General features: G+C 42.7%; 1 protein-coding gene across 1 annotated transcript in view; it reads left to right on the forward strand.

Annotated features, from left to right (window-relative positions):
* LOC308268737 (cytochrome P450 3A2-like) overlaps positions 1 to 14,519 on the forward strand; it is a gene marked incomplete at its 3' end in the record, with an annotated part of 78,396 nt that overhangs the window by 56,246 nt on the left and 7,631 nt on the right. The window contains exons 9-10 of the mRNA XM_080703845.1: positions 5,612 to 5,772; positions 6,981 to 7,207. Of these exons, the coding sequence (XP_080559971.1) occupies positions 5,612 to 5,772; positions 6,981 to 7,207 (388 nt within the window). The remainder of the gene's footprint in view (positions 1 to 5,611; positions 5,773 to 6,980; positions 7,208 to 14,519) is intronic.

Consider the following 14,519-nt stretch of genomic DNA (forward strand, 5'->3'; position numbering starts at 1 on the left):
TGGTTATCCTGGACTTTTTGTTATTCCAAGTAAATTTAAGGACTAATTTTTCTATGTCTGTGAGGAATGATCTTGGTAGTTTAATGGGCATTGCATTGAATCTGTAGATCACTTTTGGAAGGATGGCCATTTTAATGATATTTATTTTGCCTATCCATAAAAACATGGCAGGTCTTTCCATCTTCTAAGATCTTCTTTGATTTCTTTTTTCAATGTTTTATAGTTTATTTGTAGAGATATTTTACCTCCTTGGTTAAATTTATTCCTAAGTATTTTATTTTTTTTGTGTGGGACATCCTGAGTGGAAGTGTTTTCTGAATTTCTTTTTCAGTGGATTTATGATTGGTGTACAGAAAAGCTTCTGATTTTTAAAGATTGATTTTGTATCCAGACACTTTGCTGAATTTGTTGATCAGTTCTATAAGTCTTATGTTTGAGTTTGTTGGGTTTTCTAAATATAGTATCATGTCATCTGCAAATACTGAAAGTTTGAGTTCTTCTTTTCCTATTTGTACTCCTTTGATTTCCTTTTCTTGCCTTATTGCTCTGGCTAGAGTCTCTAGTACTATGTTGAAGAGAAGTGGTGATAATGAACATCCTTGTCTTGTTCCAGTTTTTAGGGGAAATTCTTGACATTTTTCCCCATTTAATATGATGTTGGCTGTGGGCTTATTGTAGATTGCCTTTATGATGGTGAGATATCTTCCCTCTATTCTAGTTCTCTGCAGTGCTTTTATCATAAATGGATGTTGAATTTTATCAAATGCTTTTTCAACATCAATTGAAATGATCATGTGATTTTTGTTTTGTTTCTGTTTATATGATGAATTACATGGATTGATTTCCTTTTTTTTGGTTGCCAAAATGTTTTTGTATTTTTATTTATTTATTTTATTGGTGCACTGTATTCATACATCATAATGGGATATAAAAAAACCTTTTGTAGACATACATGCACACATCACCCAGTTAGCCCCTACCCGATCCCCACCCCATTCCCTCCCCATTCCTCCTTCCCATGCTTGGCTTAGTGGTTGACATCTACTTTATAGCAATTTATCCAAAATTAACAATGATAATCTCACATAACAGTATTGTTTGTCTGATACCAAGCTTTTGATGACTTAAAGATAACATTTCAATATTTCTTTTTGCTTTCTTATTTATATACAAGAGAATATTTATATACCAGAGAATATTTTTTCTTTTTTTTAGGTGAAACTATCATACATTTATTTATTTATTTTTCAGAAAAAATCTATCCTAATATGGAATATGGACTCTAGATACTCAAAATTATCTCAAAAGAACAAAGCTAGAAGATGTATATTTTCTGATTTCAAACCATATAAAGCTACAATAATTGAAACAGTGTAGTACTGTTCTAAAGGCAGATATATAAAAAATAAAAGCCTAGAGATTAATTCTTCCATATATTGTCAAGTTATTTTTGACAAGGTTTCCGTGAACATTTGGTGGAGGAAATAATAATCTTTTAACTAAATATTGATGAAAAATAATAATTACATGAAAAATAATAAAATTGGACCCTTATCTAACACCATATACAAATATTAACTCAAAATAGATATAAAATACCTAAATATACATCTTAAGACTATAAACTTTTAGAAGAAAATCTGGGTCATAAAACCTCACAACATAGAAATTGGCAGTGGATATGATTTCAATGGCACAGTCAACAAAAGGGTAAACAAACTCCCTAAAAAAATATTGTATATCCAAAGAAAATGTAAACAGAGTTAAAAGTTACTTATAGAATGGGATACTGATAGAATGCTATATCTGAAGGTATATTAATATTCCAACTAGAAATCCTAAAAATTAGCAACAATAAAAGCAAACAATACAATTTAGAGGTAGGTAAAAGAATAACATAAATAATGAATCTCCACAGATAACCAATCTTAGTTGTCTGTTGGATGGAAAATCTTGTTTCTTTGGTTCTGGTGTGTGTTACCTATTTCTTCTTTGTAGTTAATCTCTTTGAGTATTTTCTCTAGCACTGGTTTTGAAGACATAAATTTATTCAGTTTCTGTTTGTCATGGAAGCTTCTTATTTCCCCATCTAATTTGATAGAAAGTTTTGCTGGGTAGGAAATTTTTGGCTGGAAGTTGTTTTCTTTCAGAGTTTGGAATATGTTACTCCAAGCCCTTCTGGCTCTCATGACTTGGTTTGGGAAGTCTGGAGTGATTCTAATTGGTTTGCCTCTGAATGTCACTTGGCCCTTTGTTTTTGTTGCCTTTAAGATTCTCTGCTTGGCTTCCACATTGGTCATTTTGACAATTATGTGGTGTGGTGATCCTCTTCTGTGATCCTGTCTAAAGGGAGTTCTATAAGTTTCCTGGACCTGTGTATTGACTCTTGCTCTATGTTTGGAAATTTTTCTGCTATTACTTCTTTGAAGAGATTGTTGATCCTTTTGGTTTCTCCTTCTTTTCCCTCATCTATTCCAATTAATCTTAGGTTAGCTTTCTTAAAGTGGGTCCATATTTCTTCAATGTCAGATTCCTACTGTCAGATATTTTTTCTAAATTAGAAACTATGCATTTATTTTTGGAGTGATCATCTTCCAAGAGTGAGATTCTATTCTCCATGTGGTCATACGGTTGTTTATACTTTGAATTGAGGCCTTTACTTCATTGATTGCATCCTTTATCTCTTTTTGGCTCTCTCTGAATTCTTTTCGAAACACCTCTATTATTTCTATAGTTATTTTCCTGATTTGATCTTCTAGAAATCTCTGAATTTCTGTTTTATCAGGTTCTGATGTTGTGGGGTTGTGGGCATTCATTGCTCCACTGTTATTCCCCTTTCCCATGATTTAGGAAGTTTTTGCCTTCTCTGGGTTCTTCCCTTGGGTCACTATGACTTCACTTAAGATGCTCTGGATCTCGAGTCTGTATCTCAGACCCCACTACTCCTTTACTGGGTTGTAGCACAGTCTCAGACCCAGGGAGTCGATAGAGGTTGCTTTAGACTATGGGGGGTTCCAGGTTGGGCATTCTCCTATGGTGTGATATCTCTGCCACCGCCATTCCCCCACTGGGATAAGTCCTTGGGAGTGCAGTACTGGGATTTCTCCTCTGGGGCCCGCAATTTGACTCACTGTTTGTTGAGTACGCAGATCGAGCTGTAGTGGACTCGGTGAATTCGCTGCTGCTGCCGCCGGTGGCAATATGGTGCCGCTGCCATGCCCTTGGCTGTGAGTCTGGTGTATTTCTTCTCTGGTTTTGAGCTCCGCTCTGAGTCCCTGAAGCATGTGCTGAGCCCAGCCACTGGGAGCTTTAGATGCTCCCTGCGCCGAAAAATCTTCTGAATCCCACCCGGCTGTTCTGCAGTGGCTCACCTCAATTCGCTGTCCACCACTTCTCTCTGGAGCCTGGTGGGCGGTTGAGTGTGTTGGTCTGTAGCCGTAGCAGTACGGTAAACTCGCTGCTGCCGCATTTCGGGCGTGAGGCCGGCGTATCTCCTCTGTGGCTCTGAGCTCTGTTCTGAGTCCCCCTCCTCTCTGGGGCTGGCGCTGCAAGGAAAGATGGCGCCTGCCGCTCTGCACCGCGGCTCTGGCCACAGCACTGCAGTCCGTTTTTTTTTTTTTTTTCTGGTGTCCCATTTTTTCAGCCCTCTTTTCTCTGTCCCTTGTAATTACATTTTTTTGTTTCTCTGGTGATGGTGTTTTCTGGCTATGAAAGGCGCTGATTTTGTGGTAATAGAGATTGGTTGTTAGCTGGGCTCTTAAGCCCTGCTTTTCTCGATCGCCATCTTCCCGCTGCATCCTTTATTTCTTTCAGACTCTCTAAATTCTTTCCTGACATTCTGCATTATTTCTACAGTTATATTCCTTATTTGATCTGGAGATCTCTCATTTCTCTGTTATCAGGTTCTGTTATTGTGGGGTTGTGAGAACTCATTGCTCCATTGTTGTTTCTCCTTCCCATAATTTCAGAAGTTTCTACCTGTTGCTTTTGGTAGATTTCTCTCTGTCTCTAGGTGTCATCTGGTATATCAAAGGGCAATTTGTATTTTACTCAACAGTGAAGGTTGATTAAGGAGGGAAGTGAAGGAGTAAATGGTAGAATAGGGTAAGGTCTCAGATAGGGTAGAATAGTATGAATGTATGAATTTGGTAAGGTAGTATATACTAGAGATTATAGATAGTACAAATGTAGTAGTATTCTATTAACCAATGTAGAGTTTCTGGTATAGTGATATGAAATGGATTTAATACAAGACAAGGATGTGATAAAATGAAGAGAAAAGACAGAAAAGAGAGAGAAAAGAGTTAGCACGTACAAGGGAAGAAGCTTGGGAGAGGATTTGAAAAGAGGGTGTAAAAAAACAAAACAAAACAAATAAAAATGAAACAAAATCCCAAAAAATGCACAAAAAACACCCCCATACTTTCCACTGATAAAAGCCTGAGTCAGTCTGAGCTTCTGATATGATCAACAGCAGATCCTGCTCCCACCTTCTCTGGGTTCTTCTCCGGATCACCTTGACTTCACTTATTGTGTACTGGATCTCTGGAGGGTGTGGTAATCTCAGCTGCCACCACTCCTTCTTTGGGTTTTATCACAAAGTCTCAGACCCTAGGAGATAGTCGCTGCTGTGCAAGACACTGATGGTACCAGGCTGGGTGTTTTCTTTCTGGGAACTGCAAGTAGGGTGTGGTAATTTCTGCCACCACTACTCCTTCACTCTGTTGAATTGCAAGATCTCAGACCCAAGAAGTGTATCAAAGCTGTGTGAGTCCCTGGGTGTGCAGCACTGGGATTCTTCTGTAGGGGCCATTATTTCAGTTTTGATTGTGGTGAGTGCTGGGCTGGAGATTTCATGGGTGTGGTGAACTCACTGCCACTGCTGGCAATATAAAACTGAGGCCACATCCTTGGCTGTGGAGCTGGAGATTTGTTTTCTGGTTTTGATCTCTGCTCTGAATCCCTGGAGAGTGTGATGGCCTGGCTGCTGGGAATTCTAGCTGGTCTATGTGCTGAAAGAACTGCTGAATTACAACTGTCTGGACTACAACTGGTCAATTCAGCTCCTTATTTGTATCACTGGAATCTGGTTCTGTGAGGTAAGATGGCAATGGGTTGGCAGCAGCCATGACATGCACATCAGGGAGGTTTCAATTCTGCTCTCTGGTTGTTCTTCTAGTCTTTTTTTCTCAGTCCCTTGTATTTATAGCTTTTATTTCTCTATTGATAGTATTTTCTGGGTCTATAAGGTGTTATTTTTGAAGCTATTGAGATCAAATGTCAGCAGTATGTGTAGATGCTGCTTTACTTGGTCGCCATCTTCCCTTTCTTTTGGCAATATTATCTTTTGATATTTCCCAGCTATAGTACTAGTGAGGATTGCAGGAGGAGGAATAGATAGGTATAAGTTGTGCAGACATTGGGACTAACTGGATTAAAATAATTTTTTTCCTGCCTCTCGAAGATAAATATCAGAGTGAAAACTCAGTGTAAAGAAATTGCTTTTCCATGTTTCTCACTGGGTGTGTAAGAGCTAAATTTGACTTTCTCTTAATCTATACTATGATGTGCTATGCTGATGTTTGATTTTTAAATGTTTCATCTCCTTTAGCACTCACTGATGTGGAGATCACGGCCCAGTCAATCATGTTTATTCTTGCTGGCTATGAGACCACAAGCAATGCTCTTTCTTTCATTATGTATGCAGTGGCCACTCACCCTGATGTCCAGAAGAAACTGCAGCAGGAGATTGATGCAGCTTTGCCCAATAAGGTGGGTGGAAGGAACTTGGAGAGTGAGGGCAGAGATGAAACCACAACAAGATTGCCTCTTTGTCATTTGAAAGAACTTTTACAAGTGGAACCAACTTTGAATTATTTCACCATCACTATGAAGCATCTGAAGAGCATAGAAATAAATGTTATTTGTATAAAAAGGAGATTTTTGTAATAAGGCACTGGACCTGGTATTTTCCTTAGCTTTTAGCAAAATAATACAGAGAATTATTCACAAAACCTCTATTGCATGTAACAATGAGCTTTTTGATGAAATGTCTGTATACTTATCTATACTGAAATTGCCGCAGAAACTCTGGCCTGGCTGTCAACTGAGCAAGACTGGTATTGTCCCAGCTGATTCTACTCTGCTCCACACATCTGCACACTCCAGTCTTAGAGATAGTGGTAAAGCAAGAAAATGCCTTCCCTCTTGAGTGTGAATAGACCTGGATGCTGGGGTTGGTGGGGCTGGTTTTTTAGTGATGTGGACACAAAGCATCTTTGGAGTTCACAGTTAAGCCCTGACGCACCAGCCAGAAAACTGGCCCTGAAACAGAGAATGGGGATAAATGTAGCCCCCTATCCTTTCTTAGAATTTTCACTAAAAATGAATATATGTATTCTGATGGCATCCAACTCTAACCTTTTTTCATAATGGTGTAGACAGTGTCTAATTTCTTTCTAAATTATTTATAGAGTGTCACTTTAATATAGTGCATTTCTTAAGTTTTAAATATACCACCAAAAGAGTTACAAAGCAGGATTTAAAAAGTGAAAAGCCTTATGTAAAACAGGGGACTTATTTTTTTCCATATTTCCTTGATACAGACATATGGTATCTTTTTTGACATGTGACAAGAACTTTAGCATTTTTTACTTGACTAATAATCATAGTCTGTCCTGTTTGTTCACATGAGAAGGAAAAAAGAGATTGAAAGCAGTGCTGAAGATTATAGGCCCCAGTGTGAGATTGTCCTAAATTTCTCTAATACTCACAATGATTTCACACAGCAAGCACATTAAAAGGCATGATAAATAACCATCATACTATTAATTAAAAATTAAAATTCTTTGTAAGTGCTTAGGTCTTTTACCAATATAATTCATTCTTTGGAATGCCTAACATTTCAATGGTATTGCCTAGACTGAATTAAAAGAAAAATATGAATATCTGTTAATCAAGTTTTGTTTCTTTCTTTAAAGGCACTACCCACCTATGACATTCTGGGAGAGATGGAGTATCTGGACATGGTGGTGGATGAAACTCTCAGATTATATCCAATTGTTAACAGACTTGAGAGAGTCTGTAAGAAAGATGTGGAACTTAATGGAGTGTTCATTCCCAAAGGGATTTTAGTGATTATACCAATCTATGCTCTTCAAAATGATCCAAAACACTGGCCAGAACCTGAAGAGTTTTGTCCTGAAAGGTACAAGGTTCCTGGGAGAGGCAACCCACCCTTAACCAGGCTGGTAAAAAGATATTATGATGTCTCTTACTGGAGATGACATACATTAATTCCTCTGAATCTATTCATTTGAATCCATATCCTTTTTTTGTGTAAAGAGTTTTAAACCTAGGAGCATTCTACCTCTGAGTTGCACCTTAGCACTTTTATTTCTTTATTTTCATTTTTATTGGTGCCTTGCATTTTTGTCATACATCTTAATAAAGTAAAAGACGGCAGAGGCATACATGCAAACATTACTCATTTAGCCCTTCTTCAATTACCACCCATTCCTTCCCTCCTCCTTCTTTCTCATGTTTTGCCTAGTGATCAACTTTGATATGTTTGTGAATCTACTTCATGTACATTAGGGAATTTTCTTCTTCCTCTCTCTCATCCCCCTCAGTTAAGCCACATTATTTGCTCATCCATGGTTTCTCCTTCTTTGTCTAGAGTTCCTTCTATGACACTTTTTCTCCCTAGCTTACGCATATTAGGGAGAGCATCAAATTTTTTACCCTTTGAAAAAGTGTCTCACTAATATGCTGAGACTGTCTTTGAACCCACAATTCTTCTGTCTCAATCTCTCATAGGCTGGATTTATAGATGTGCATCACTATGCCTGTCTGACTTTTTGTTTTTCAAATTTTTCCTTCCGTACAAAGTGAGAATTTTTGAAACTGCTCAAATCTTACTTCAGAAAAATGAAACATGGATCAAATATATCCCCAAGACATTAAGATAAATCTCTTTCATTATATGATATAAGGTTGGGGTATAGCTTAGGATATAAAATATATTTCTTTACCTATGTATATTTACAAACAAGTGTATCACATATTACTTTTATTTTAATCCGATGCTTTGTTTGCAGTAAATTTTAAATGATTCACTATCACATTATACAAACATATATTTTTGATGACTGAATATAACTTTTATAATTTATAAAACACTATCTTTTTTCAGGTGTGGAGGCTATTTACTCCTTTTAGCTTTCCTATACAGTCCCCATTCACTCTCTTAATTTACTGAAAGATTTAGAAAACATTTCCATCTTACATTTTGTTAAAGGTTTTTTTCTCGTTTCTTCAGTGCTATTTTAAGAGTGTATGTTGATATCCTGAGAAATCCTCTTATCTGATGGTCCAGGCAGCCTCACTGAATATAGGATAGAGCACAGGTCTTCTGGGTCCTGTCACTGGCTGCTGTCTGTGGTCAGCCTTCTCATAATTGGTGCCTCTTCCAAAGCCGTCATCTGGTCTCTAGACATCTGAGAAATTCTCTCTTGCAGGTGATTTCAGAATGTGTATCTTGGAATTTGTAGTGACAGTTGGCCTTTGGATGCATTTTTTTTTTTTACTGTGGAAAGAGTATTTTCTTATTGTATTGGTAAACAAAATTGAGAATGGAGTGTTTAAGGCATTGTTTGGCATGCCAGCTGGCTTGAGCACTTAGACTTTGTTCTAAATGGCTTGGTGTCCCTAGTGTCAACACTGATTCTGTATCTAGTAATTTTTGGACGACTACTACAATTGACTGAATTCTTTGTTTTCTGGCCACAGAACTTCTGTGTATCCTCTACACTCAGCACTTCTACCTCCTGTAACTTCACAACTTTAAACTCAGGGACCACTCACTATTCTCTGTGGTTCATTCATTAACCAGATAATACATGTTTAAATGTGTTAGGAGCTTGATCATGCAGTTTATTTTATTTTATTTTTATTTTCTTTGGGGGGGGTCTGGGGATGGAATCCAGGGACATTCAACCTCTGAGCTACAGCCCCTACCCTATTTTTTATTCTTTATTTTGAAACTGGGTCTCACTGAGTTGCAGAGGGCCTCACTAAGTAGCTGAGGCTGTCTGTGAACCGCGATCCTCCAGTCTCAGCCTCCCAAATGCTGGGATTACAAGTGTGAGCCATGTGTGAATGTACTTCATATACATTAGGGAATTTTTTGTGGTATTGGGGTTCCTGGAAACCCTTCTACCTCCGGGCAACACTCCCAGACCTATTTTATATATTTTTTAAATTTGGAAACAGAATCTCTTAAGCCAGCGAGTCTAGCTTCGAACCTACATGATCCTCCTGTCTCTGCCTCCAAAGCAGGGGAATTCCAAGCATGCGCCACCATGCCTGGCTACATTAAGGAATTTTAAAAGCATATTTTTTATGTTCCTTCCACCTTTCCAAATCAATGTTTTTTCATATAATCAAATATTAGGTAATAAGATCGGGATAAGACACAGATTCAAATTTTCAGTAATTTATAACTCAGAGGAGATAAGCAAGAAAGTCAGTGAAATTCAGTGAATATGAAAAGTAACATTTGACCTTGTAATCTGTCTGACTTTAACCATTTTGTAGAGGGAAGAGAAGAAAAAACGTTTTTGAAAGATTAAGGAAGAAAAGGGGGAGAATAGAAAAAAAAGGAAGGAGAGAAGGAAAAGGTGGAGTATGACAAAGAATGGGAGGAATTGAGAAAAGATAGCATAAGAAAGAAAATTTTTTTTGGTGGTACTTGGGTTCCTGGAAACCTTTCTACCTCCAGGCTACACTCCCAGACACCTGTTTTTTATGTTTTTTAAATTTGGAAGCAGGGTCTCTTAAAGCCAGCGAGGGTGGCTTCGAACATGTGTGATCCTCCTGTCTCCACCTCCCAAGCGCGGGGATTATAAGCATGCACCACCACGCCTGGCAAAAGAAAAATATTTTTAATAGTGACATAGATTTTCTTCTGATCTTTCATCAGTACATATGTGCACTTTTACAATGCATATATCTTATGGTATCATGTGACCAACTTAAGTGTCAGTTGAAGCAGGAATTTGCTTTTCCTTTCCTCAGTTCAATTTCTATGTATCTTTGAGAGTGGCAATATATCCCCATCTTGAATAAAATTTCAGTGTTTAAAGATACATATTTTGAGCTGGGCATGGTGGTGCACGCTTGTAATCCCCGCGCTTGGAAGGCTGAGACAGGAGGATCGCGCAAGTTCGAAGCCAGCCTCAGCTACTTAGTGAGGCTCTCAGCAACTTAGTGAGACCCTGTTTCCAAATAAAATATAAAATAGGTCTGGGGTATATAGCCCAGAGGTAGAAAGCCTCTGGGTTCCATCCCCAGTACTACCAAAAAAAAAAAAAAGATACATATTTTACCTCTTGGTACTGGAGTTCAAACCTAGGGGCATTCTAATACTGAGCTGTATCCCCAGCACTTTTTATTTTGAGACAGGTCACACTAAATTTCCCAGGCTGGCCTCAAACTTGTGATCCTCCTGCCTCGGCCTCAGAAATAGTTGAAATTTCAGGCTGGGCATGGTGGTGCACACTTGTAATCCCTGTGCTTGGGAGGTGGAGACAGGAGGATCACATAGGTTCAAAGCCAGCCTTGCCGGCTTAAGAGACCCTGTTTCCAAATAAAAATATAAAAAATAGGTCTGGGAGTGTAGCCCGGAGGTAGAAGCATTTTCAGGAACCCAAGTACCACCACAAAAAAAAAAGAAAGAAAGAAAGAAAGAAAGAAAGAAAGAAAGAAAGAAAGAAAGAAAGATGAAATTACATGTGTGCAACAATATACCAAGCCCATATTTCTACTTTAAAAATTAACGTGAAAAAACAATTTGACAGCAGGAATTGCAAGAATTAGACATTGAAAAAATATGGGCACATCTAAAAATAGCTAACCTAAGAATAATTGGCATAGAGGAGGGTAAAAAAGGTGAAACCAATCAACAATCTTTTCAAAGAAGTAATAGCAGAAAAATTTCCAAACATAGAGCAAGAGATTGACACACATGTACAGAAAATTTATAGAACCCCCTTCAAACAAAATCAGAGAAAAGGTTCCCCATGCCACATAATAGTCAAAATGACCAATGTAGAAGTCAAGGAGAGAATTTTAAAGGCAACAAAAACAAAGGCTAAGTGACATTCAGAGGCAAGCCAATTAGAATCACTCCAGACTTCCCAAACCAAGTCATGAAAGCTAGAAGGGCCTGGAGTAACATATTCCAAACTCTGAAAGAAAACTTCTAGCCAATAATTTCCCATTTTGCAAAACTATCACTGAAATTAGATGGGAAACTAAAAATCTTCCAGGACAAACAGAAGCAGAAGGAATTTATGTATTTAAAACTATCACTAGAAAAAATACTCAAAGAGATTAACTGAAAAGAAGAAATTAGTAATGCACCTCAGAACCAAAGAAACAAGGATTTCCATCTAGCAGACAACTAAGAAGAGAAGAACAAACAGTATTTCAAACAGAAGTAAAATTTTAACATGTTAGGAATTAAAAATTATCTCTCCAAAGTAACTGGTCTCATCTCCCCAATAAAAAGACATAAAGTGGAAACATGGATTAAAAACCAGAATTTATCTATATGCTGCTTGCAAGAAACACTTTATTTTTATTTTTTAATTTATTTTTATTGGTGCATTGTAATTATACATCACATTGGAATATAAGACTTGAGAGGATATACAAGCACACATCATCCAATTAGCCCTCATCCAGTCCCCATCCCACTCCCTCCCCCTCCCTCGATCCCATGCTTGTTTGGTGATTAACTTTGATACATATGTTTATGTACCTCCTGCTTTTTAAAGAGGCTCCATCCTCCCCTATTCCATACCCTCTGATTGGTCACCCTAATTGCCTCACTATAGGGCCCTTTCTATAGCTCGACCACTTCCTGTTGCCCGTTTCCTCCTAGTTATTGCTGATTAGGGGAAGCATCTGGTTTTAATTTTCTGTGATATTTCTCTGTGTATGCCGCGTTGCAATACCGATACCACTCCTGATGGCCCCAGTTGTGGCCGGGCTACCCAGTGGACTGATCCAGACCTCACTGGCTCAAGTAGCGGCCTTGCCTCATGGGAAGCCCCTGCTCTGGCCTCGCTGGCCCCGACACTGGCCTAAACCCTCAGCTGGCTCCGATCCCAGCCTCAGAGGACCCAGCACCAGCCTTCCTCACGGCAGGCTCTGATGTTAGCCGATGGCCCCGACATCGGACTAACCCCTCAGCAGGCTCCGATCCCGGCATCTGAGACCTCAATAATGGCCTTGCCTCACGGAAGGCTCCGATGCTGGCCGTTGGCCCCAGCACCAGCCTAACCCCTTGGCAGGCTTCAATCCCGGCCTCGGAGGCCCCAGCACCGGCCTTGCCTCATGGCAGGCTCCAATGCCGGCCTCGTTGGCCCCAGCACCGGCCTAACCCCTCGGCAGGCTCCAATCCTGGCCTCAGAAACCTCAATAGTGGCCTTACCTCACGGAAGGCTCTGATGCCGGCCAGTGGCCCTGGCACCAGCCTAACCCCTCAGCAGGCTCTGATCCCAGCCTCGGAGGCTCCAGCACCGGCCTTGCCTTATGGCAAGCTTCGATCCCGGCTTCGGTGGCCCCAGCACTGGCCTAACCCCTTGGCAGGCTCTGATCCCGGCCTCGGAGGCTCCAGCACCGGCCTTGCCTCGTGGCAGGCTTCAATACTGGCCTCGCTGGCCCCAGCACTGGCCTAACCCCTCGGCAGGCTCTGATCCAGCCTCAGAGGCCCCAGCACCGTCCTTGCCTCACGGCAGGCTCCGATCCCGGCCTTGCTGGCCCCATCACCAGCCTAAGCCCTTGGCAGGCTCCGATTCTGACCTCAGAGGCCTCAATAGCGGCCTTGCCTCACAGAAGGCTCTGATGCTGGCTAGTGGCCCTGGCACTGGCCGAACCCCTCAGCAGGCTCTGATCCCAGCCTCGGAGGCCCCACACCAGCCTTGCCTCACGGCATGCTCCAATCCTGACCTCGTTGGCCCCAGCACTGGCCTAACCCCTCGGCAGGCTCTGATCCCGGCCTCAGAGGCCCCAGCACCGGCCTTGCCTCACAGCAGGCTCCGATCCTGGCCTCACTGGCCCCAGCACCGGCCCAACCCCTCAGCAGGCTCCAATCAGGGCCTCGCTGGCCCCAGCACCGGCCTAACCCCTCGGCAGGCTCCGATCATGACCTCAGAGGCCTCAGTAGCGGCTTTGCCTCATGGAAGGATCCGGTGCTGGCCAGTGGCCCTGGCACCAGCCTAACCCCTCAGCAGGCTCCAATCCCAGCCTTGAAGGCCCCAGCACTGGCCTTGCCTCATGGCAAGCTCCGATCCCAGCCACGCTGGCCCTGGCACCAGCCTGACCCCTTGGCAGGCTCCGATCCTGGCCTCAGAGGCCTCAATAGCAGCCTTGCCTCAAGGAAGGCTCCGATGCCGGCCAGTGGCCCTGGCACCGGCCTAACCCCTCAGCAGGCTCTGATCCCGGCCTCGGAGGCTCCAGCACTGGCCTTGCCTCATGGCAGGCTTCAATCCCGGCCTCACTGGCCCCAGCACCAGCCTAACCCCTCGGCAGGCTCCCATCCCGGCCTCAGAGACCTCAATAATGGCCTTGCCTCACAGAAGGCTCCGATACCGGCCTCACTGGCCCCAGCACTGGCTTAACCCCTCAGCAAGCTCCAATCCCAGCCGCGGAGGCCCCAGCACTGGCTTTGCCTCACGGCAGGCTCCGATACCGGCCTCGCTGGCCCCAGCACTGGCCTAACCCCTCGGCAGGCTTCGATCCCGACCTCAGAGGCCTCAATAGCGGCTTTGCCTCATGGAAGGCTCCGATGCCGGCCAGTGGCCCTGGCACCGGCCTAACCACTCAGCAGGCTCTGATCCCAGCCTCGGAGGCCCCAGCATCGGCCTTGCCTCATGGCAGGCTCCGATCCCGGCCTTGCTGGCCCCAGCACCGGCCTAACCCCTCGGCAGGCTCCGATCCAGCCTCAGAGGCCCCAGCACCGGCCTTGCCTCGTGGCAGGCTTCAATCCTGGCCTCACTGGCCCCAGCACTGGCATAACCCCTTGGCAGGCTCCCATCCCGGCCTTGGAAGCCTCAATGGCCTTGCCTCACGGAAGGCTCCGATGCCGGTTGTTGGCCCTAGCACTGGCCTAACCCCTCGGCAGGCTCTGATCCAGCCTTGGAGGCCCCAGCACCGGCCTTGCCTCGTGGCAGGCTTTGATCCCGGCCTCGCTGGCCCCAGCACCGGCCTAACCCCTTGGCAGGCTCTGATCTGGCCTCAGAAGCCCCAACACCGGCCTTGCCTCGTGGCAGGCTTTGATCCCAGCCTCGCTGGCCCCAGCACTGGCCTAACCCCTCGGCAGGCTCTGATTCGGCCTCGGAGGCCCCAGCACCGGCCTTGCCTCACGGCAGGCTCCGATCCCGGCCTTGCTGGCCCCATCACCAGCCTAAGCCCTTGGCAGGCTCCGATTCTGGCCTCAGAGGCCTCAATAG

Source organism: Muscardinus avellanarius (genome assembly GCF_963383645.1).
Source record: "Muscardinus avellanarius genome assembly, chromosome: 10".
Taxonomy (NCBI): Eukaryota; Metazoa; Chordata; class Mammalia; order Rodentia; family Gliridae; genus Muscardinus; species Muscardinus avellanarius.